General features: G+C 37.7%; 1 protein-coding gene across 3 annotated transcripts in view; it reads right to left on the reverse strand.

Annotated features, from left to right (window-relative positions):
- DSN1 (DSN1 component of MIS12 kinetochore complex) overlaps positions 1–3,702 on the reverse strand; it is a 29,058-nt gene extending 25,356 nt beyond the window's left edge. Inside the window, exons 1-2 of one of the 3 annotated variants that reach the window (XR_012882567.1) lie at positions 3,065–3,587; positions 1,270–1,689 (exon numbers count right to left, since the gene is read on the reverse strand). Coding sequence is in view for 2 of the 3 variants with exons in the window: in XM_075858949.1 (XP_075715064.1) it covers positions 1,270–1,689; positions 3,065–3,074 (430 nt within the window). In the remaining variant the exon portion in view is untranslated. Of the gene's footprint in view, positions 1–1,269; positions 1,690–3,064; positions 3,588–3,634 lie in introns of those variants that run through there. The other 2 variants (XM_075858950.1, XM_075858949.1) reach the window with 2 other exon arrangements.
- Between the last annotated feature and the right edge of the window lie 22,509 nt (positions 3,703–26,211).

Here is a 26,211-nt window from a genome sequence, read left to right on the forward strand (position 1 = left end):
TCATACGAGAGCCATTTAGGACGTGTTCACATCAGCGTTGTCTTTCCCTCGAGGTGTTCCGTCGGAGCTTTCAGTCGGGGGAACCCCTCATCGCAAAGGCAAACGGAAACCATAGCTTCCATTTGCATCGCCATTGATCTCAATGGTGACGGATACTTTGCTAATGGTTTCCGTTTGCCACCGTTGTAAATAGGTTCCGTTTTACTGAATCAATAGCGCAGACGACTACGCTATTGATTCCGCCACAAAAAAAAGGAACCCATTTGCAACGGTGATAAATGGAAACCATTAGCAAAGTATCCGTCACCATTGAGATCAATGGCGATGCAAATGGAAGCTAAGGTTTCCGTTTGCCTTTGCGATGAGGGGTTGCCCCGACTGAAAGCTCAGACGAAACCCCTCAACGGAAAGACAACGCTGATGTGAACAGGTCCTTACCGATCATGCTAATTTTTATGTAAACGCAATAAATGTTATTCAACAATAAACTAGTTTGATCGTTTTGTGCATTTAGACTGGGCAATAATCATTGCAATTGCTCAAAAACGAACAAATCAATTATTGAGGTCTATGAAGGGTTAACGGAATAGAACACATTACACAAGTCCTTAAACAGTTAAGGGAGCCGTACACTGTATCTTTATACCATCTAAAGCGGTTGCCCTATCAGACGGCCCGTCTATATACCCTATGAGCACATATGGATGCGATAAAGGGAGATCACTTGCTCGTGACCTCACTCTATGACCCAGATTGGACCTAGTCAGTCCATACAGCCGCTGCTGCAGAGGAGATGTCGTGCCAGACAGGGGGTTAGAGAGGCCAGGCCTGATCCAGCTTTTCTTTAGTGAGCTGCAATACCAGGCACAGCCACTATAAAATGTATGGAGCTGTGCCTGGTAAACCATAATGGGGACGTGGTGCTCGCCGAATCGCCACAGCCCTTTCAAACAGCAGATCGGCGGGGGTGCCGAAATATCCAATATCAAACCTCTTTAAAAAGGTTAGCTTGACATTATAAGACAATCCTCCTGGTACACCGCTGTAGTGTATTGTTTCTTGAAGAGTTGCTGCCAGAGAAAAGAAGAGGCAGCTCCCCCGGGTGTGATGAGCAGAACCTTGGGCCCTGACAGTATGTCGACCTCCCAGGAATACTATGGATGGTAAAAATGTATTTAATCTGAATAGTTTACATATAATTGTATCTAAAAGACCCAAATAAGAAGATTCAAGACCCCTACATATTACGGATAGGGCAACAACTCTAACCTGTGGCATTGTGATAGATCGGAGGTAAAGTCCTACGATGTTTCTTGCCAACAGATCTTCTTAAGGATTGTCTTCTCTGCCGCGGGCTGGGGGAACTTTCTTTAAATGACAAGTTGTTTGGACTGTTTTTCGGTCTCTTTCCCGGGCTAGCTGCGGCAGCACGAGGAGGAGTGGAGTTCTTCTTTCCCGGGCTAGCTGCGGCAGCACGAGGAGGAGTGGAGTTCTTCTTTCCCGGGCTAGCTGCGGCAGCACGAGGAGGAGTGGAGTTCTTCTTTCCCGGGCTAGCTGCGGCAGCACGAGGAGGAGTGGAGTTCTTCTTTCCCGGGCTAGCTGCGCCAGCACGAGGAGGAGTGGAGTTCTTCTTTCTTGGGCTTGTTCTGATGGGGCTGACATTATGTGCGGTCTCCATTCTTTCTTCACCTATCATAGATAATATAAAAAGGAAATCTACTTAAGAAAACAAATGTGACATGTCCTGAGAAAAAAAAAAAAGGAAGATTATTTAAACTACTTTGTTGGATTACTAGCAGTGGACATCCCCCGGAAAAATACCAAAATCAAACATATGCCAAGCACAGCTTAGAACTGAAGGAGGAAAGCCATATACTGAGTGAGGAGACCCCTTCTTTCAAGACATGTAGGTGCTACACTGGTGTGATCTTCAGATGTGTCCACCCGACAAATCAAAGATACTTAAACTAGAGAACCCCTTTAAATCGTACCCCTCTTTTATACGTCCATTGACACACGACAGAAGATGGCATTCGCGGGACCCCTCACCCACAGATTACCATGAAAGAAATACTCTGAGATCCAGATCAACTGCACTGCCCAACTCCTCCCGTATGATCTAAAGGGGTCTTCATGTTCACGTAGGCCGGTCCCAGAGTTTGGCCAGGCCTTATGAGGGTGTATGCATGGCCTTCTTCCCCCTTATTATGTATATACCCTGTGTATTATGTGTAACACAGGCCGCATGATACCCTCCCCTATGATCGACCCTGAGCGACATGACCGGCCTGCATGAAGAACCCTGTTAGAACACCACAACAGAGTGTGAAGATCGCTAAGTAGATGAGAGGCAAGGCCCTTCGTTCTCATCTGCAATGAGGGAACAGTACTTATTTTTTTATCCCATTAATATTAGAACGTCCTAAGCACCCGATCATGCCCTTACATTGTCCAATGAGGAAAGACTACTGCCTATACGCTGTATTAGGACATATAAACAGGGGTTATGTGGAGACCTACAATTATTAGCAGTGTAGTCACTGCAGTATGTGAGAACATGCGCTAATATACAATCTAGTCCCCCGTCACGTCGAAATTCTCATAGATTTTTACATCACTGTCGGGGGACCGGAAGTCTAGTCGCACAGCCTCCTTTGATGACGCTGCGACTCTTCGTCACGTGACCGGCCCCGCTGTACAAGAAGGAGGAGTGGTACAGTGAGTACATAGAGTACAGCGGGGCCGGTCACGTGACGAAGAGTCGCAGCGTCATCAAAGAAGACTGTGCAACTAAACTCCCGGTCCCCCGGCAGTGCTATAAAAATCTCAAGAATCAGTGCGACCAGAATGTATATTAGCGAGTGTACTCACATACTGCAGTGAGTGGACTCAATTTTTGGTCCCCACATAACCCCATTAACAGATGATGGTAGGCCCCTCACCAAAGTAATCCCCCCATTAGTCACAGCAGAGGTCTGCTGCAAAGAGCAATGGGTACTGCGGGGAAGTCAGCACAAACAGATATTACTTGTTAGCACATTGAATTTTTTAAGTGCACCTTTACCTGTGATCATTTACGCTACCGGACATCGGGCGCAGGGAGACATTCCTGCATGCTGGGTGGCAGTTGCCATGGCAACTGTAGGACACCTGGACAGTATCTTGCGCGGGAACATGAGCAGGATACGCAAAAGGTTGCCATAGCAACTGCGTCGCCCAGCGTGCAGGAGTGTCTCTCTACGCCTGTTGTCAGGTTGGGCGGGAGGTCACACGTAGAGGAGCGTCGTGAGGCTGTTCTAATCAGAGGTTCCAGGAATCTGCACCCGCCATCACCCGGAAGCTGCCAATGACAGACTGTCTCTCACAGATACAGAATAATAACAACACGAAACAAAACAGCGTTTACAGCACGCGTCTGTGTAACAGGGACTATCCAAGCTGCAGAAAAACTACAACTACCAACATGCCCAGACAGCCGCAGCCTCTCAAGTCATGCTGGGAGTTGTAGTTTTACTACAGTTTGGAGCCCGCGGGACTATTCCACGAGCAGGAGGGGGCGGCATCAGCACACACGATATTCAAACGGCTTTATAAAAGTGTTGCCACAGGACCGGCGTTCGCACGTAATACATACCACCCCACGGGCGCCGGTAACTTTCTGTTTACCCGGATGTAGGAAAGGACAGTGCGCCACCCATCAACAACCGACCAATGGCGATACAGCTTGTATCTGTAGCCGCGGCTGCACAGTGAAAGACGAGTGAGGTGATTGGTCGGCAGAGAGGACGGTTAGGCGCGGTTTTTTGAGACGATGACTTGAAATGGCGTAACGAGAACCAGTTTAGGCAACAATTGTCTCATCGTCCTGGGACAGTTACTACTGTGTGAGCTAAAAGCTGGAGCTTGGAGTGTGCAGGAATCTTACGTACCGTCATTTTTCAGGCGTAGTACATATTACAGCGTTTTCTACCAGAATCCTGGTATTCGTTCAGCCCCCAAATAGAAGCTAACTCGGGTCAGTCGGGCCGAGATTTTCGGCCGTAATATTCATGCAGCGCTTTTCCTACCCGTCAGATCTGGTGGAATCTGCGATAAAGGCTCCGACGCAGGTGTGAACAGGACCTTATGATTGTATTCCCCTTTCCACAAATTTTACCAACAGATTTCGGGAAAATTGCCACATGATAAAATTTCAGCATGGGGCCACATTCAGGTGGGCATATTGTACCTGCGTTGAACACTCTGCATTCTGGATAAAGCACCCAGACCCCACATGGTCTGTAATACCAACATGACGGCACTATGGGAGTCTACGGCTGGGGGCACATCATGTTCTTCGTCTACGTTTAACATATATGCCGTGAAAAGCTTCCAAGGCTGGGACAGATGGCTTAACACTGTCTCCGTTACCACACACTTTAGGTTTCGTTCACATCTGCGTCAGGGCTCCGTTCCGTCAGACACAAACGGAAACCATAGGTTTCAGTTTCCATCACCATTGATTTCAATGGTGACGGATCCGGCGCCAATGGTTTCCTTTTGTCTCGGTTGTGCAAGGCTTCCGTCATTGTGACGGAATTAATAGCGTAATCGACTACGGAAACCTATGGTTTGTCTGTCAGGGTCCCGTCCTGACGGAAAACGTTGGAACGCACCCTGGCGCAGATGTGACGTATACATAATGAACTCCCATGACCCTGTTCAAGACGTATACGTTAAACAGATACCGTTATAGCCCACGGGCGACCGATGCCACTATTAAGCATCTTTAATGCATACATCACCCATAGACTAAAATGGTACCATTTAATGTATACATCATGAAAGGCTATTGAAAAGCACTTGACCTATATATTAAAGCAGGGGTCTCAAACACGTGGCCCTCAGGCCGCATGCGACCCCTGAGACTGTCATCAGCGGCCCGCGGGGCACCGTAGCTCCTCCGGGAGAGGAGAGAGCAGGCCGAAGGAGTGCGCCGGCGAATAACGAAGCCCCTGACGTCACTGTCCATATATGGATAGTGATGGCAGGGGCTTCCCCCGATCTGGAGTCCCAAAGCAGAGCTTATATTAGTGCTCTGCTCCGGGACTCCTGCTCCTAGAAAGCCCATGATATCACTCTCCATATATGGACAGTGATGTCTGGAGCAGAGATGGAGTCCCAGGCAGAGTAGCGTTCTGCCTGGGACTCCGGCTCTGGGGTTGCCCATGATATAACTGCCCATATACGGACAGTGTTGTCAGGAGCAGATCTGGAGTCCCAGGCAGAGCGCTAGCAGCTGCCTGGGACTCCGTCTCTGGGGTTGCCCCTGACATCGCTGTCCATATATGGACAGTGATATCACGGGCTTCCTTGTGTCGGCTGGGCATTCCATTCCTAGAGGGAACGATTAAAATAATGTTTAATTGATAATAATTAAAAATGGGCTATCCTAGCCCTAGTTTCAATAGAACAGGCTCAGTTAAGGTGGTCAGTAATGAAGAGAGGAAAACTCGTGTGCTGACGATATTCCAAACACCGAGCAAAACCTCTCCACTTATAGTATACTGCACTGACCCACCTCACTGACATAGGAGACTGTCTCCTATGTCAGTGAGGTGGGTCAGTGCAGTATACTATAAGTGGAGAGGTTTTGCTCGGTGTTTGGAATATTGTCAGCACACGAGTTTTCCTCTCTTCATTACTGACCACCTTAACTGAGCCTGTTCTATTGAAACTAGGGCTAGGATAGCCCATTTTTAATTATTATCAATTAAACATTATTTTAATCGTTCTACTACAGGCAGTAAATTTGAATCATTAACGGAACGAAATAATCTTATCTTTGTGCATATTCAGTCCTAGAGGGAGCCCCAATGGAGTATGCCTGCACGATCGCCCCGGGAGCCCGGCTGTAACTGACAGCCAGACTCCTGCTACAACAGCTAGGATTGAAGAAACCACCAATCCTGGTAGTTTAAAACCTCAAATGCCGCGGTCAATAGAGACTGCGACATTTAACCGCTTCCCGGCCGCCCACAGTAAATTCACGTCGGCGCATGCTGGGCTCTGCAGCGCCGACGTGAATTCACGGTGGGTGTTAAAAGCGCGATCCGGGTGTCTCAGAGTAGCGCTGACACCCGGATCGCACTGTTATCCCCTGCCTATAGTCCCGGAGACATGACCGGGACCTAATTGGTTCAGGTCCCGGTCATGTGATCGCAGGGAAAGTTTGTTGTAGCAACGAACTGGAAAGTTTCCCGGGGACTGATTGCGGGTGCTGCAGTCGGTTATAAGGCAAAACCGGGGGCCATACAACAGCCTCCGTGTCTGCCATGCACAGCAGCCTATGAGAACCAGCTGGAGGCCGGTCCTCATAAGCTTCCTGTCAGTGTGACTCTCAGGGTATGTGCACACGATGAGAGGCTTTTACGTCTGAAATGACAGACTGTTTTCAGGAGAAAACAGCTGCCTCGTTTCAGACGTAAAAGCTCCTCCTCGCATTATGCGAGGCGTCTTTGACGCTCGTAAATCTTAAGCTGCTCTTCATTGACTTCAATGAAGAACGGCTTAAATTACGTTGCAAAGAAGTGCCCTGCACTTCTTTGCCGAGGCAGTCAATTTACGCGTCGTCGTTTGACAGCTGTCAAATGACGAAGCGTAAATGACAGGTCGTCTGCACAGTACGTCGGCAAACCCATTCAAATGAATGGGCAGATGTTTGCCGACGTATTGTAGCCCTATTTTCAGACGTAAAACGAGGCATAATACGCCTCGTTTACGTCTGAAAATAGGTCGTGTGAACCCAGCCTCAGCGTCACACTGACAGTTTATAATACGTTACACTACCTAAGTAGTGTAATGTATTATAGCAGCGATCAGTGCTGCCAGTCTTCAAGTAAAAAATAAAGTAATAATAATGTTTTATAAAAGTGTAAAAATAAGTTATAAGTTACAAAAACAAAAAATGCTTTTTTTCCCTATAAGTCTTTTATTATAGGGAAAAAATGAAAATGTTAAAAAAAGTACACATATTTGGTATCACCGCGTTCACAACGACCCAATCTATAAAACTATAATATTATTTTTCCCGCACGGTGAACAGCGCAAAAAAAATAATTAAAAAACAATGTCAGAATCACTATTTTTTTGGTCATCAACCCTCCAAAAATATATAATAAAAAGTGATCAAAAAGTTGCATGTACCCTAAAATAGTACCAATAAAAACTACATCCCGTCCCGCAAAAAACAAGCCCTTACACAGCTTTTTTGACTGAAAAATAAAAACGTTATGTCTCTCAGAATATGGCGACACAAAAAATAAATAATTTTATCGAAAAGTGATTTTATTGCGCAAATGCCACAAAACATAAAAAAACTATATACATCTGGTATCGCCGTAATCGTACTGACCCGCAGAATAAAGTACAATGTCATTTATAGCGCACGGTGAAAAGTGTAAAAAAAAAAAGGACAAAAAACATTGTCAGAATTGTTTTTTTTGTCATTTTGCTTGCCAAAAAAATCTAATAAAAAGTGATAAAAAAATCACATGTACCCTAAAATGGTAGCAATGAAAACTACAGATTGTCCCGCAACAAATAAGTCCTCGCACGGCTCCGGTGAAGAAAAAATAAAAAAAGTTCTGGCTCTCAGAATATAGCGACAGAAATTGTGCAGTGTCCAAAAGCTGATAAGATCAGGCGCCATTTATCAGTGCGACACCGGCCACATATCTGCGGATTATTATTTATTTACCAAATTATTATACCCTCTTATTATGCCCTGATGTACTCCGCACAGATTACATATACCCCCACATCATAAACTGAAATACCAGCAAAACCCCAAACAGAACAGTTACCAAGCAAAATCTGCGCTCCAAAAGCCAAATGGCGCTCCCTCCCTTCTGAGCCCAAACACCAGCTTACGTCCACATATATAATATTTTATATCCGGGAGAACCCGCTCAACATTGTACGAGGTATTTGTCTTCAGTGGCACAAACTGGGCACAACATATTGTGCATTAAAATGGCATATCAGTGGAAAATTGTAATTTTCACTTTGCACCATGCGCTTGGCATTAACCCCTTTGCGCACCACGACTTAATAGCATGTCGTGTTGCGGGGGGGTTATATATGGAGCGGGCTCATGCGCTGCGCCCGCCCCATATTCTGCAGATGTCCGCTGTGTATTACAGCTGACACCCGGGACTAATGGACAGGAACAGCGATCGCGCTGTTACTGGAGCCTGTAAAATGACATTATACTGCAATACATTAGTATTGCAGTGTATTGTACCAGCGACCTAATGATCCACTGTTTCCACTGTTTTGGTACCTCAGGGGCTTTGCAAATACAACATGACACCCAAAAACTATTCCAGCTAAATTTGAGCACCAAAAGCCTAATATTGTTCCTTCCCTCCTGAGTCCTGCCGTGGGTCCAAACAGCAGTTTATTGCCACATATGGCAGATTGCTGTAATCAGGACAAATTGCTTTACAAATTTTGGGGTGATTTTTCTCCTTTATTCATTGTAAAAATTAAACATTTCTATGTTTTTTCATTTTCACGGCCTAATTCCACTAAATTCAGCAAAAAAAACTGTGGGGTCAAAATGCTAACTATACCCCTAGAAAAATTCCTTGAGGGGTGTAGTCTTCAAAATGGGGTCACTTTTGGGGGGTTTCCGCCGTTTTGCTCCCTCCAGGGCGTTGCAAACGCGACATGGCACTGAAAACCAATCCAGCACAATCTGCGCTTCAAAATCCAAATGGCGCTCCTTCCCTTCTGAGCTCTGCCGTGGGTCCAAACAGTAGTTTAGTACCACATATGGGGTATTGCTGTAATCGGGAGAAGTAGCGTTACAAGTTTTGGGGTGTTTTTTAATCTTTATTCCTTGCAAACATTTTTTTTTTTAATATTTTTTCAGAAAAAAAGTAGATTTTCACTTTCACAGGCAAACTCCAATAAATATAGCAGAAGACCTGTGGGGTCAAGATGCTAACTATACCCCTAGATAAATTCCTTGAGGTGTGCAGTTTCCAAAACCGTGTCACTTTTCGGGGATTTCCACTGTTTTGGCACCACAAGACCTCTTCAAATCCGACATGGTGCCTAAAATATATTCTAAAAAAAGGAGGCTACAAAATCCACTAGGTGCTCCTTTGCTTCTGAGGTCTGTGCTTCAGTCCATTAGCGCACTAGGACCACATGTGGGATATTTCTAAAAACTGCAGAATCTGGGCAATAAATATTGAGTTGCATAAGTGCTGCGTAATATGTTGGCGCTATATAAATAAAGATTATTATTATTATTATTTCTCGCGTAAAACCTTCTGTGTTACAGAAAAAATGTATTACAAATGAATTGCAGCAAAAAAAATAAAATGTGTCAATTTCACCTCTACTTTGCTTTAATTCCTGTGAAACGCCTAAAGGGTTAATAAACTTTCTGAATGCTGTTTTGAATACTTTGAGGGGTGCAGTTTTTAATATGGGGTGATTTATGGGGTCTATCTAGTATATAAGGCCCTCAAAGCCGCTTTAGAACTGAACTGGTCCCTGTAAAAATAGCCTTTTGAAATTTTCTTGAAAATGTGAGAAATTGCTGGTAAAGTTCTAAGTCTTGTAAAGTCCTAGAAAAATAATGTTCAAAAAACGATGCACATATAAAGTAGACATATGGAATATGTGAAATAGTAACTATTTTGTGTGGTATTACTGTCTGTCTTACAAGCAGATACATTTAAAATTAGAAAAATCATAATTTTTGCAAATTTTCTCTAAATTTTGGTGTTTTTCACAAATATGCAATGAATTTATTGACCAAATTTTTCCACTAATATAAAGTACAATATGTCACGAGAAAACAATCTCAGAATCGCTTGGCTAGGCAAAAGCATTCCGGAGTTATTACCACATAAAGTAACACCTGTCAGATTTGCAAAAATGGGGCTGGTCCTGAAGGCTAAAATGAGCTCAGTCTTGAAAGGGTTAAGTTGTTTGACAGAGGGAAGAAGCTCCCTCTGTCACCGAATTGCAGCTCGCGAATGCAATCACTGACTGGCGACGAGTTGCCATGGCAGCCGGGGGCCTAACAAAGTGGCATGGCCTAATAGATTGCCTGTCAATTTTACACTGACAGGCAATAATGCTTTGGTATACAAAGTATACCAAAGCATTATATAAGCGATCAGAAGATTGCATGGTAAAGTCCACTATTGAAACTAATAAAAAAAAAAAAAACTGTTAAATAAAGTTTAGTAAAAAAAAAAAAAAAGATTACAGTAAAAATTAAAATAAAACCACTTTTTTTATTTACTAGAAGTGCAAAAACACACGTATATGGCATTGCCGTGATCGTGACGACCCACATAATAAAGTTAACTCATTAATTAAACTGCTGTATAAATGCGGTACAAAAAAACGCTGGCGACAATTTTTTTTCCATTCCCGCCACCAAAAAATTTAATAAAAGTTAATCAATAAGTCCCATGTACCCCAAAAGGGTACCAATGAAAACCACATCTCGTCCTGCAAAAAACAAGCCTGACGTCGACTGACAAAATAAAAAGTTACAGCTCTTGAAAAGCAGCAATGCAAAAACAAACAATTTTTGTTTAAAAGTGTTTTAATTGTGCAAAAGTAGTAAGACATTAAAAAAACGATACATATTTGGTATCTCCGTAATTGTACTGACCCATAGAATAAAGTTAACATGTTATTTACACCGCATAGTAAACGGTGTAAATTTAAAACGTGAAAAACAATGCTGTATAAGCAATATAATATATACACCCCATTATGTAGTATTGTTATAGTAATGTAGTGTTATTATAGTAATGTAGTATTGTTATAGTAATGTAGTATTATTATAGTAATGTAGTATTATAGTAGTGTAGTATTGTTATAGGAATGTACTATTATAGGAATGTAGTAATATTATAGTAATGTAGTATTGTTATAGTAATGTAGTATTATAGTAGTGTAGTATTGTTATAGGAATGTAGTATTGTTATAGTAATGTAGTATTATAGTAGTGTAGTATTGTTATAGGAATGTACTATTATAGGAATGTAGTAATATTATAGTAATGTAGTATTGTTATAGTGATGTAGTATTATAGTAATGTAGTAGTATTATAGTAATGTAGTATTATTATAGTAATGTAGTATTATAGTAGTGTAGTATTATTAGAGTAGTGTAGCATTATTATAGTAATGTAGTATTGTTATAGGAATGTACTATTCTAGGAATGTAGTCATATTATAGTAATGTAGTATTATTATAGTAATGTAATATTGTTATAGTAATGTAGTATTATAGTAGTGTAGTATTATTATTATTATAGTAATGTAGTAGTATAGTAGTGTAGTATTATTAGAGTATGGTAGTATTATTATAGTATTATAGTATTGTTATAGTAAAGTAGTATTTTTATGGTAATGTAGTATTATTATAGTAATGTAGTATTTTTATGGTAATGTAGTATTATTATAGTAATGTAGTATTATTATAGTAATGTGGTATTGTTATAGTAATGTGGTATTGTTATAGTAATGTAGTGTTATTATAGTAATGTAGTGTTATTATAGTAATGTAGTATTATTATAGTAATGTAGTATTGTTATAGTAATGCAGTATTATAGTAATGTAGCATTATTATAACAATGTCGTATTGTTATAGTAATGTAATATTATTATAGTAATGTAGTATTGTTATAGTAATGTAATATTGTTATAGTAATGTAATATTATTATAGTAATGTAGTATTATAGTAGTGTAGTAATATTAGAGTAGTGTAGCATTATTATAGTAATGTAGTATTGTTATAGGAATGTATTATTATAGGAATGTAGTAATATTATAGTAATGTAGTATTATAGTAATGTAATATTATTATAGTAATGTAGTATTACAGTAGTGTAATATAATTATTATTATAGTAATATAGTATTATTAGAGTAGGGTAGTATTGTTATAGTAATGTAATATTGTTATAGTAATGTAGTATTATAGTAACGTAGTAATGTTATAGTAATGTAATATTGTTATAGTAATGTAATATTGTTATAGTAATGTAGTATTATAGTAACGTAGTAATGTTATAGTAATGTAATATTGTTATAGTAATGTAGTATTATTATAGTAATGTAGTATTATTATAGTAATGTAGTATTGTTATAGTAACGTCGTATTATTACAGTAATGTAGTATTGTTATAGTAATGCAGTATTGTTATAGTAATGTAGTATTATTATAGTAATGTAGTATTATAGTAATGTAATATTGTTATAGTAATGTAGTATTGTTATAGTAATGTAATATTGTTATAGTAATGTAGTATTATTATAGTAATGTAGTATTATAGTAATGTAATATTGTTATAGTAATGTAGTATTATAGTAATGTAATATTGTTATAGTAATGTAGTATTATTATAGTAATGTAGTATTATAGTAATGTAATATTGTTATAGTAATGTAGTATTGTTATAGTAATGTAGTATTGTTATAGTAATGTAATATTGTTATAGTAATGTAGTATTGTTATAGTAATGTAGTATTATAGTAATGTAATATTGTTATAGTAATGTAGTATTGTTATAGTAATGTAATGTAATATTGTTATAGTAATGTAATATTGTTATAGTAATGTAATTTTATAGTAACGTAGTATTGTTATACTAATGTAGTATTGTTATAGTAATGATGTAGTAATGTTATAGTAATGTAGTATTATAGTAATGTAGTATTATAGTAATGTAGTAGTATTATAGTAATGTAGTATTATAGTGATGTAGTATTATAGTAATGTAGTATTGTTATAGTAATGTAGTAATATTATTATAGTAATGTAGTATTGTTATATTAATGGACTATACAGAAGGACAGAAAAGAGCCATAAAGCCAATTCATATAAAAGGCAAACTTTTATTAAACATATATTACATATCACAAACACGGTATAAAAAGTTACGTAAGAACAAGACCCTAGTATGAACAATGGAGCAATTATTAGGGTCTTGTTCTTATGTAACTTTTTATACCGTGTTTGTGATATGTAATATATGTTTAATAAAAGTTTGCCTTTTATATGAATTGGCTTTATGGCTCTTTTCTGTCCTTCTGTATAGCTAATTATGTGGAACTGCCTGTGTGGTAAATTATGGGGGGACGTTTGTGTAGTAATCCATACCCAGCCCTTATTATAAATGCTTTTGGAGTGCATATGGTGATTATTGTTATAGTAATGTAGTATTATTAGAGTAATGTAGTATTATAGTAATGTAGTATTATTATAGTAATGTAGTATTATTATAGTAATGTAGTATTGTTATAGTAAAGTAGTATTTTTATGGTAATGTAGTATTATTATAGTAATGTAGTATTTTTATGGTAATGTAGTATTATTATAGTAATGTAGTATTATTATAGTAATGTGGTATTGTTATAGTAATGTGGTATTGTTATAGTAATGTAGTGTTATTATAGTAATGTAGTGTTATTATAGTAATGTAGTATTATTATAGTAATGTAGTAATATTATAGTAATGTAGTATTGTTATAGTAATGCAGTATTATAGTAATGTAGCATTATTATAACAATGTCGTATTGTTATAGTAATGTAGTATTATTATAGTAATGTAGTATTGTTATAGTAATGTCATATTATTATAGTAATGTAGTATTGTTATAGTAATGTAGTATTATAGTGATCTAGTATTATAGTAATGTAGTAGTATTATAGTAATGTAGTATTGTTATAGTAATGTAGTATTATAGTGATCTAGTATTATAGTAATGTAATGTAGTATTGTTATAGTAATGTAGTATTATAGTGATGTAGTATTATAGTAGTGTAGTAGTATTATAGTAATGTAGTATTGTTATAGTAATGTAGTAGTATTATAGTAATGTAGTAGTATTATAGTAATGTATTTTTGTTATAGTAATGTAGTAGTATTATAGTAATGTAGTATTGTTATAGTAATGTAGTATTATAGTGATGTAGTATTATAGTAATGTAGTAGTATTATAGTAATGTATTATTATAGTAATGTAGTATTGTTATAGTAATGTAGTAGTATTATAGTAATGTAGTATTATAGTGATATAGTATTATAGTAATGTAGTAGTATTATAGTAATGTATTATTATAGTAATGTAGTATTGTTATAGTAATGTAGTAGTATTATAGTAATGTAGTATTATAGTGATGTAGTATTATAGTAATGTAGTATTGCTATAGTAATGTTGTATTGTTATAGTAACGTAGTATTGTTACAGTAATGTAGTAGTATTATAATAATGTAGTATTATAGTGATGTAGTATTATAGTAATGTAGTAGTAATGTAGTAGTATTATAGTAATGTAGTATTATAGTGATCTAGTATTATATTAATGTAGTAGTATTATAGTAATGTAGTAGTATTATAGTAATGTAGTATTGTTATAGTAATGTAGCATTAGTGATCTAGTGTTATAGTAATGTAGTATTGTTATAGTAATGTAGTATTATAGTAATGTAGTATTGTTATAGTAATGTAGTATTATTATAGTAATGTAGTAGTATTATAGTAATGTAGTATTATAGTGATGTAGTATTATAGTAATGTAGTAGTATTATAATAATAATGTAGTATTGTTATAGTAATGTAGTATTATAGTGATCTAGTATTATATTAATGTAGTAGTATTATAGTAATGTAGTATTGTTATAGTAATGTAGTATTATAGTGATCTAGTGTTATAGTAATGTAGTAGTATTATAGTAATGTAGTATTGTTATAGTAATGTAGTATTGTTATAGTAATGTAATATTGTTATAGTAATGTAATATTGTTATAGTAATGTATTTTTATAGTAACGTAGTATTGTTATACTAATGTAGTATTGTTATAGTAATGATGTAGTAATGTTATAGTAATGTAGTATTATAGTAATGTAGTATTGTTATAGTAATGTAGTAATGTAGTATTATAGTAATGTAGTAATGTTATAGTAATGTAGTATTGTTATAGTAATGTAGTATTATTATAGTAATGTAGTATTATAGTAATGTAATATTGTTATAGTAATGTAGTATTGTTATAGTAATGTAGTATTATAGTAATGTAGCATTATTATAACAATGTCGTATTGTTATAGTAATGTAGTATTATTATAGTAATGTAGTATTGTTATACTAATGTAGTATTGTTATAGTAATGATGTAGTAATGTTATAGTAATGTAGTATTATAGTAATGTAGTATTGTTATAGTAATGTAGTAATGTTATAGTAATGTAGTATTATAGTAATGTAGTATTATAGTAATGTAGTATTGTTATAGTAATGTAGTAATGTTATAGTAATGTAGTATTATAGTAATGTAGTAATGTTATAGTAATGTAGTATTGTTATAGTAATGTAGTATTATTATAGTAATGTAGTATTATAGTAATGTAATATTGTTATAGTAATGTAGTATTGTTATAGTAATGTAATATTGTTAGTAATTCACTGTATTTACTGATACAAATAATTTGTGCTCCCACAAAACATGAAGAAATTGCCAATTCACTGAAGTGATATGAGTAAAATATATATCTTTATTTGGTAACTCTCTAAAAAGAGGGGTACAATCACCACCGTGAAAAGCCCCACCGTGTGTGTTAAAAACGTATTAAACAAAATACTCCAGGTCCTGATTCAATTGTGAACCCTATATACCTGGATGCATCACAAAGATACAAAAATTGGAATCAGCGTTTGAACATTGGTATAACAGTGGTTTAAACCCTCAGACACACTAGAGCCCGCGATTACCGCAACAAAAACTCCTAATGCTCAGGTACACAACAATGCCACTGTCTCCTACGCTCTAATTCCTCACTTGAAACCAACCCTACGCGTTTCAATATACTTATCGTCAGGGGTCTGTAGCTTGATAAGTCTAGCCAAGATGCCAGCGATATTATTTCAGCAGCAGATATTCTGCTGTACACCACGGAAGCATGCTCGCATAGATATCAGCGGCATGCTTCACTACGGGACTCTGAGTTACTATGTACATGTAACTCCTCCCCCTGGCCTCGGCGGCGCACTCCCTACCAGCCTATCACGCTCACCCACCAAGCTCGTGATGCCTGACCATGTGACCACCAGTGTCACACTGACAACATCAAACGAACGCGCAGGTGCAGTGGAGGCTGTAGGAACACCTCATTGCCGCTCAGGAGCTCCTTTAAGTCGAGGATGGAGTATAACAATAATGAGTTTGGGTATATATTGCGGATCAGCTCAGGCCCACAACCGGACTACCATTGATAAAACAACATCCCTGTAGATACATATTGCATGAAAGATTGATACAATGTCCACCACACTCGGAACCTTAAATCAATTGCTAAACCCAAACACCAAGTCTATTATCTTTGATGGCATAATGCAAGGCGCTATACAAGAACTTGGCACAACGGCCGTATATCTGCCTGAAAAGTACTCATGAAATGCAGCTGATGAAAATGCATATTCAAATAAAACAGGCATAGTTTGTCTGCTCGTTTAACCCCTTTGGCTGTACACACTCCAATCTATAGATCCATTGAGCTTCTTTTCGCAGAATGAGATTATCCCAGTCCCCTCCCCGCTTAGGAGGACGTATTAATTCAATTGCCTGAAATTTAAGACATTCTGCTCTGCCCTGATGTTTAGCATGTACATGTTTAGATATAGAGGTGTCTCTCAAATTTATAACATCACCAACATGTTCTCTAATTCGGCGCCGAAACTGCCGTATCGTTTTGCCCACATAATTCAAGGGGCATGGACATGTAATTAGGTAAACCACTCCTGCTGTCTTACAGTTCACAAAGTCTCGGATATCATATTCCACCTTCGTTGTGATACTTTTGAATTTTTTCCCCCCTTGGATAAAATCACAGGCTTTGCAACTGCCACATCTGTGTGTGCCCGGTACCTGCCTATCCAACCAAGTTCCTTTACGTGTGATGGGATCAAAACAACTCTGCATCACCCTGTCCCTAATATTTTTGCCTCTACGGAACGTTACTGAAGGCCACTGTGTGATATGATCCGCCAAGTCTATATCAGCACTTAGGATACGCCAGTATCTTTTCAAGATTTTCATGATTTCAGTTTGTTTAGAATCATAAGTGCCTATAAGTCTTGAGACTCGTTCTTCTTTTCGCGGTCTAGGGAAGGGTTACTTGAGGAAGCAGGTAGAGCCCCAGGACTAGGGCCTTTTACCAATCTAAAAACCAAAAGTAGGAAGCTGCCACCAGTGGGAGATTTCACAAATGTGGATTTGTTTGTTGACATGGTGGGAGATGAGATTAGGGCCTTGAGTCAGGATATTAGGGTCATGGATAATAATCTGTCCTGGTCTGAACGAGTGGCTCTCACCACCTTGGAAAAAAGACAAAATATCGTGTTGAAAGCATCCGATAAAGTTGGGAACATCGTGATTATGAGCAGAGATGACTATAAAAGAATGTGTGAGGACATTTTACTTAATCATGACTGTTATACCATCTTAAAGGTCAATCCCACAGCACAGTTCAAGAAGGAACTGTTGGTTATTTTGCGTGATGCAAAGAGCAAGTCTCTTATCAGTGCTAGTGAATTTGACTTTTTATTCCCACAATTTCCCACCATGGCATGTTTCTATAGCCTGCCCAAAATCCACAAGGGGTATCCTCCCTTACGTGGCAGACCCATTGTGTCAGGCATTAACAATTTAACCCAGAATGTGAGCACATATATCGACCAAGTTTTGCGTCCATTTGTACTGGGCCTTACATCATACGTATGTGACACCATGGATGTTTTGAAACAAATTGAGGGTATCACATTGGAACACAACACATTTTTGGCCAGCCTGGACGTAGAGGCTTTGTATTCTTCCATCCCACATAGACTTGGCTGTGAAGCAGTGGAGTATTTCTTAAAATCAAGAGGGACTCAATTTGGGGCTCATAACCAGTTTATCTTGCAACTGTTACACTTTGTGTTGGAGAGAAATGTATTTATCTTTGAAGATCGTATTTTCCATCAACAACGTGGTACAGCAATGGGGAGTCCGACTGCTCCCACTTATGCAAATTTATTTCTTGGCTGGTGGAAAGAGACAGTAGTATTTGGGGACAGGTTTGCTAAATGGACTTCATCAATAGGAATCTGGATCAGATATATTGATGACGTGTTGCTGTTTTGGAATTCAACAGAGGAGGAATTTAACACTTTTGTGGCAGCCCTTAATGTAAATGATCTAGGGCTAAGGTTCACTTGTGAAATCAGTGATAAAGAATTATCCTTCCTGGACCTTAAAATTATTAAAACTAATGAAGGCACAATACGTACCAAAGTACATCGTAAGGAAACAGCTACCAACAGTTTCCTTCAATGGAACAGCTGCCACCCTTACCCCCTTAAACGAGGGATCCCTAGAGGCCAGTTTATGAGAGTACGCCGGAACTGTAGCACGATAGAAGATTTTGAGATACAGGCGCAGGACCTCACGAATAGATTAAAGGATAGGGGTTTCCCTAGGGGAGTAATCAGAAAGGCCTATGAAGGAGCAAGGGATGCAGATAGGCAGAATCTTCTTGTCCCTAGACCGCGAAAAGAAGAACGAGTCACGAGACTTATAGGCACTTATGATTCTAAACAAACTGAAATCATGAAAATCTTGAAAAGATACTGGCGTATCCTAAGTGCTGATGTAGACTTGGTGGATCATATCACACAGTGGCCTTCACTAACGTTCCGTAGAGGCAAAAATATTAGGGACAGGGTGATGCAGAGTTGTTTTGATCCCGTCACACGTAAAGGAACTTGGTTGGATAGGCAGGTACCGGGCACACACAGATGTGGCAGTTGCAAAGCCTGTGATTTTATCCAAGGGGGGAAAAAATTCAAAAGTGTCACAACGAAGGTGGAATATGATATCCGAGACTTTGTGAACTGTAAGACAGCAGGAGTGGTTTACCTAATTACATGTCCATGCCCCTTGAATTATGTGGGCAAAACGATACGGCAGTTTCGGCGCCGAATTAGAGAACATGTTGGTGATGTTATAAATTTGAGAGACACCTCTATATCTAAACATGTACATGCTAAACATCAGGGCAGAGCAGAATGTCTTAAATTTCAGGCAATTGAATTAATACGTCCTCCTAAGCGGGGAGGGGACTGGGATAATCTCATTCTGCGAAAAGAAGCTCAATGGATCTATAGATTGGAGTGTGTACAGCCAAAGGGGTTAAATGAGCAGACAAACTATGCCTGTTTTATTTGAATATGCATTTTCATCAGCTGCATTTCATGAGTACTTTTCAGGCAGATATACGGCCGTTGTGCCAAGTTCTTGTGTAGCGCCTTGCATTATGCCATCAAAGATAATAGACTTGGTGTTTGGGTTTAGCAATTGATTTAAGGTTCCAAGTGTGGTGGACATTGTATCAATCTTTCATGCAATATGTATCTACAGGGATGTTGTTTTATCAATGGTAGTCCGGTTGTGGGCCTGAGCTGATCCGCAATATATACCCAAACTCATTATTGTTATACTCCATCCTCGACTTAAAGGAGCTCCTGAGCGGCAATGAGGTGTTCCTACAGCCTCCACTGCGCCTGCGCGTTCGTTTGATGCTGTCAGTGTGACACTGGTGGTCACATGGTCAGGCATCACGAGCTTGGTGGGTGAGCGTGATAGGCTGGTAGGGAGTGCGCCGCCGAGGCCAGGGGGAGGAGTTACATGTACATAGTAACTTAGAGTCCCGTAGTGAAGCATGCCGCTGATATCTATGCGAGCATGCTTCCGTGGTGTACAGCAGAATATCTGCTGCTGAAATAATATCGCTGGCTTCTTGGCCAGACTTATCAAGCTACAGACCCCTGACGATAAGTATATTGAAACGCGTAGGGTTGGTTTCAAGTGAGGAATTAGAGCGTAGGAGACAGTGGCATTGTTGTGTACCTGAGCATTAGGAGTTTTTGTTGCGGTAATCGCGGGCTCTAGTGTGTCTGAGGGTTTAAACCACTGTTATACCAATGTTCAAACGCTGATTCCAATTTTTGTATCTTTGTGATGCATCCAGGTATATAGGGTTCACAATTGAATCAGGACCTGGAGTATTTTGTTTAATACGTTTTTAACACACACGGTGGGGCTTTTCACGGTGGTGATTGTACCCCTGTTTTTAGAGAGTTACCAAATAAAGATATATATTTTACTCATATCACTTCAGTGAATTGGTAATGTAATATTGTTATAGTAATGTATTTTTATAGTAACGTAGTATTGTTATACTAATGTAGTATTGTTATAGTAATGATGTAGTAACGTTATAGTAATGTAGTATTATAGTGATGTAGTATTATAGTAATGTAGTATTGTTATAGTAATGTAGTAATGTTATAGTAATGTAGTATTATAGTAATGTAGTCTTGTTATAGTAATGTAGTAATATTATTATAGTAATGTAGTATTGTTATATTAATGGGCTATGCAGAAGTACAGAAAAGAGCCATATAGCCAATTCATATAAAAGGCAAACTTTTATTAAACATATATTACATATCACAAACACGGTATAAAAAGTTACATAAGAACAAGACCCTAGTATGAACAATAAAGCAATTATTAACACTTGCAAGGTGGTATCCACCGGTATAAGTGCTATATAAATGAATTATGTGAATTAGGTACAGACCCCAAAAGAGGGGATTATCCTATTATTCATCCAAAAATCCTATTAATATAATCAAAATAAGTAAAAGATAAGAAGGGAGGAAAAAATAGGATAAAGTACTGGTGCTTTAAAATATCATTTATATAATTGATATCTTCCTCAGGGGGGATGTGTGAGCAAGCAACCGTAGCGAAACGCGAGTTGGGGTCTATGTGAAGGAGCGAATACCAACTATTACTTCTCCTTGCTGTCATGAGTAAGGCTGCTAGATATAAATGATATTTTAAAGCACCAGTACTTTATCCTATTTTTTCCTCCCTTCTTATCTTTTACTTATTTTGATTATATTAATAGGATTTTTGGATGAATAATAGGATAATCCCCTCTTTTGGGGTCTGTACCTAATTCAAGTAATTCATTTATATAGCACTTATACCGGTGGATACCACCTTGCAAGTGTTAATAATTGCTCCATTGTTCATACTAGGGTCTTGTTCTTATGTAGCTTTTTATACCGTGTTTGTGATATGTAATATATGTTTAACCCCTTAATGACCAGCCTATTTTAGACGTTAATGACCAAGCTATTTTTTAAGTTTTTCCATCGTCGCATTCCAAGAGCTATAACCTTTTTATTTTTGCGTCAACATAGCTGTATAAGGTCTTGTTTTTTGCAGGACAAGTTGTATTTTTAAATAGCACCATTTTGAGGTACATATTATTTATTGATTAACTTTTATTAACTTTTTTGGGGGGGGGAATAGAAAAAAATCTGAAATTTCGCCACTCTTTTTTCCGTCCTAAATCTACGCCGTTTACCGTGTGCTATAAATAACACAATAACTTTATTCAGCGGGTTGTTACGATTGCAACGATACCAAATATGTATAGTTTTTGTATGTTTTACTACTTTTACACAGTAAAAACGCTTTTTTTTTCAAAATTATTTGTTTTTGTGTCTCAATATTTGAAGAGCCGTAACGTTTTTATTTTTTCGCCGATGCGGTTGTATGAGGGTTTTTTTTTTGCGGGACGACTTGTAGTTTTTATTGGTACCATTTTGGACTAGATGCGACTTTTTGATCACTTTTTAATCACATTTTTTTAAAGTCAGGATTCACAGAAAACAGCAATTTTTCCATCTTTTTTTATTTAATTTTTTACGGCGTTCACCGTGCAGGTTAAGTAATGTAATAGATTTATAGTCGGGGTCGTTACGGACGCGGCGATACCAAATATGTGTAACTTTTTTTACTTTATTTTGATTTTTTAATACTAAAGCAGTTTGTAAGGGGAAAAAGTGGGTTTTTCATTTTTTTTTCACATTTTTTATTAAACTTTTTTTTAAACTTTTTTACTAGTCCCACTAGGGGACTTTAATATGTGATTCTCCGATCGCTATTATAATACACTGCAATACTTCTGTATTGCAGTGTATTATGCCTGTCCGTTTAAAACGGATAGGCATCTGCTAGGTCATGCCTGCGGCATGATCTAGCAGGCTTTCGCTCCAGGCAGACCTGGGGGCCTTTATTAGGCCCCCGGCTGCCATGGGAGACACTGACACTCGGCGATCGTATCGCCGGGTGTCGGTGGGAGAGAGAGGGAGCTCCCTCCCTCTCTCCAAAACCACTCAGATGCGGTGCACGCTATTGAGCACCGCATCTGAGGGGTTAAACGGGTGAGATCGATAATAATATCGATCTCACACTGTAGATATGGGATGCTCCCAGCCCTCAGCTGCCTCTGGCAGCTGAGAGCAGGAAGATTTGACAGCTCCCTGCTCTGTTTACTTATTCCGATGCCGCGACGTAAAAAGTCTATGGCATCGGAATAAGGCCCGTTAGTGACCAATGTAAAAACACGATGGGCCGGTCACTAACGGGTTAATAAAAGTTTGCTTTTTATATGAATTGGCTTTATTGCTCTTTTCTGTCCTTCTGTATAGCTAATTATGTGGAACTGCCTGTGTGGTAAATTATGGGGGGACGTTTGTGTAGTAATCCATACCCAGCCCTTATTATAAATGCTTTTGGAGTGCATATGGTGATTATTGTTATAGTAATGTAGTATTATTAGAGTAATGTAGTATTATAGTAATGTAGTATTATTATAGTAATGTAGTATTGTTATAGTAAAGTAGTATTTTTATAGTAATGTAGTATTATTATAGTAATGTAGTATTTTTATGGTGATGTAGTATTATTATAGTAATGTAGTAATGTTATAGTAATGTAGTGTTATAGTAATGTAGTATTGTTATAGTAATGCAGTATTATAGTAATGTAGCATTATTATAACAATGTCGTATTGTTATAGTAATGTAGTATTATTATAGTAATGTAGTATTGTTATAGTAATGTAGTAGTATTATAGTAATGTATTTTTGTTATAGTAATGTAGTAGTATTATAGTAATGTAGTATTGTTATAGTAATGTAGTATTATAGTGATGTAGTATTATAGTAATGTATTATTATAGTAATGTAGTATTGTTATAGTAATGTACTATTATAGTGATGTAGTATTATAGTAATGTAGTATTGCTATAGTAATGTTGTATTGTTATAGTAACGTAGTATTGTTACAGTAATGTAGTAGTATTATAGTAATGTAGTATTATAGTGATGTAGTATTATAGTAATGTAGTAGTAATGTAGTATTGTTATAGTAATGTAGTATTATAGTGATCTAGTATTATATTAATGTAGTAGTATTATAGTAATGTAGTAGTATTATAGTAATGTAGTATTGTTATAGTAATGTAGTATTATAGTGATCTAGTGTTATAGTAATGTAGTAGTATTATAGTAATGTAGTATTGTTATAGTAATGTAGTATTATTATAGTAATGTAGTATTGTTAAAGTAATGTAGTAGTATTATAGTAATGTAGTATTATAGTGATGTAGTATTATAGTAATGTAGTAGTATTATAATAATGTAGTATTGTTATAGTAATGTAGTATTATAGTGATGTAGTATTATAGTAATGTAGTAGTATTATAATAATGTAGTATTGTTATAGTAATGTAGTATTATAGTGATCTAGTATTATAGTAATGTAGTAGTATTATAGTAATCTAGTATTATAGTAATGTAGTAGTATTATAGTAATGTAGTATTGTTATAGTAATGTAGTATTATAGTGATCTAGTATTATAGTAATGTAGTAGTATTATAGTAATGTAGTATTGTTATAGTAATGTAGTATTATAGTGATGTAGTATTATAGTAGTGTAGTAGTATTATAGTAATGTAGTAGTATTATAGTAATGTAGTATTATAGTAATGTAGTATTATTATAGTAATGTAGTATTATAGTGATGTAGTAGTATTATAATGATGTAGTATTTTTATAGTAGTTCAAATAACTAATTGATTAATTTTGTATTGTATCAAATTTGAAAATAATCCGGCCTGTCAACTTCACATTTTTTCTATGTGCGGCCCATTTACCCGACCGAGTTTGAGACCCCTGCATTAAAGCGAACCTCCATTCTCAGCACAAATTTATAAATGTGATGGGGTATATGGAGTTATATTACCTGGTGCACTCCAGTTGCGCCCCTCGGCTGTGGACCCACCGCTTTCGGGTCCCCTCTTTGTTGAGTCTAAGACACTCCCTGTGTTCACAGATTGGACAGAGCTTCTTACGTGAGTAGCTGCGTCCAACCCGAGAGCAAAGGGTGTGTCTCGGACTTGTAGTCTAAGAAGCGCTGCAGCCATGTAGGGACAGCACTTAGGAGACCCCAAAATGGTGGATCCACGGTAGAGGGCACCAGCTGATATAACTCCGTATGCACCATCATATTTAGAATGTTGTCTTGCGACCGCTTTAACCCTTTCACGACCAATGACGAAAATGAACGTCCTGGTCGGCTGCTAGTTCCCGCACCATGACGTTCATTTTCGTCGGTATTTCAAACTGTCACTCTGTGTAAACACAGAGTGACAGGCGCGCGCTGACAGTTGTCCTAGACAGCTGTCACATCAGTCTCGCCGGACAGCGGACCATTGCCGCTGCTTTCGGCAATTAACCCCTTAAGTGCGGCGACGGATTGCCATCGCCACATTTAAGTGGTTTGAAGCACATCGGCAGCCCCACGAAGTGATCGTGGGGGCTACTGATGCTCGTCGTGGCAATCGGAGGTCAGACAATGACCTCCGGGTTGCCATGTACGGAAGCCTCGGAGGAACAGCCTCCGGCCGGTCCTCCTCGGCTTCCTGTCAGAGTGACAGTTACGTCACAATGACAGTTCGAGTACATTACACTACGTGTGTAGTGTAATGTATTCCAGCAGCGATCAAAGCTGTAAATCTAAACGTCCCCTAGTGGGACAAGTAAAAAAAAAAGTTAAAAAAAAGTAATAAAAATGTTTTAAAAAAAGTGTAAAAATAAAAGTTATAAGTTATATAAACACAAAATGCTTTTTTTTCCTATAATAAGACTTTTATTATAGAAAAAAATGAACACGTTAAAAAAGTACACATATCTGGTATCACCGCGTTCGTAACGACCCCAACTATAAAACTATAATGTTATTTTTCCCGCACGATGAACACCCCAAAAAAAATCAATAAAAACTACGACAGAATCGCAATTTTTTTGGTCACCACCGCTCCCAAAATAAAGAATAAAAAGTGATCAAAAAGTCGCATGTACCCGAAAATAGTACCAATAAAAACTTCTATCCGTCCCGCAAAAAACAAGCCCTTACACAGCTTTTTTGACTAAAAAATAAAAAAATTATGGCTCTCAGAATATGGTGACACAGAAAATTAGTTTTTTTATAAATTACATAGTTACATAGTTAGTACGGCTGAAAAAAGACACATGTCCATCAAGTTCAACCAAGGGACGGGAAAAGGGAAGGAAAAATGTCTACACATAGGAGCTAATACTTTTTTGTTCTAGGAAATTATCTAAGCATTTTGTAAAGCCATCTATTGTCCCTGCTGTGACCAGCTCCTGCGGTGGCTATTCCATAGATTCACAGTTCTCACGGTAAAGAAGGCTTGTCGCCTCTGCAGGTTGAACCTTTTTTTCTCCAGTCGGAGGGAGTGCCCCCTTATTTTTTGAGGGGGTTTTACAAGGAACAGGATTTCACCATATTTTTTGTATGTGCCATTAATATATTTATATAAGTTAAAGAGGCTCTGTCACCAGATTTTGCAGCCCCTATCTGCTATTGCAGCAGATAGGCGCTGCAATGTAGATTACAGTAACGTTTTTATTTTTAAAAAACGAGCATTTTTGGCCAAGTTATGACCATTTTTGTAGTTATGCAAATGAGGCTTGCAAAAGTCCAAGTGGGTGTGTTTAAAAGTAAAAGTCCAAGTGGGCGTGTATTATGTGCGTACATCGGGGCGTTTTTAATACTTTTACTAGCTGGCCGTTCTGATGAGAAGTATCATCCACTTCTCTTCAGAACGCCCAGCTTCTGCCAGATCACGCTGTGACGTCACTCACAGGTCCTGCATCGTGTCAGACGAGCGGGGACACATCGGCACCAGAGGCTAC

This window comes from Rhinoderma darwinii, chromosome 3, assembly GCF_050947455.1.
Source record: "Rhinoderma darwinii isolate aRhiDar2 chromosome 3, aRhiDar2.hap1, whole genome shotgun sequence".
Taxonomy (NCBI): Eukaryota; Metazoa; Chordata; class Amphibia; order Anura; family Rhinodermatidae; genus Rhinoderma; species Rhinoderma darwinii.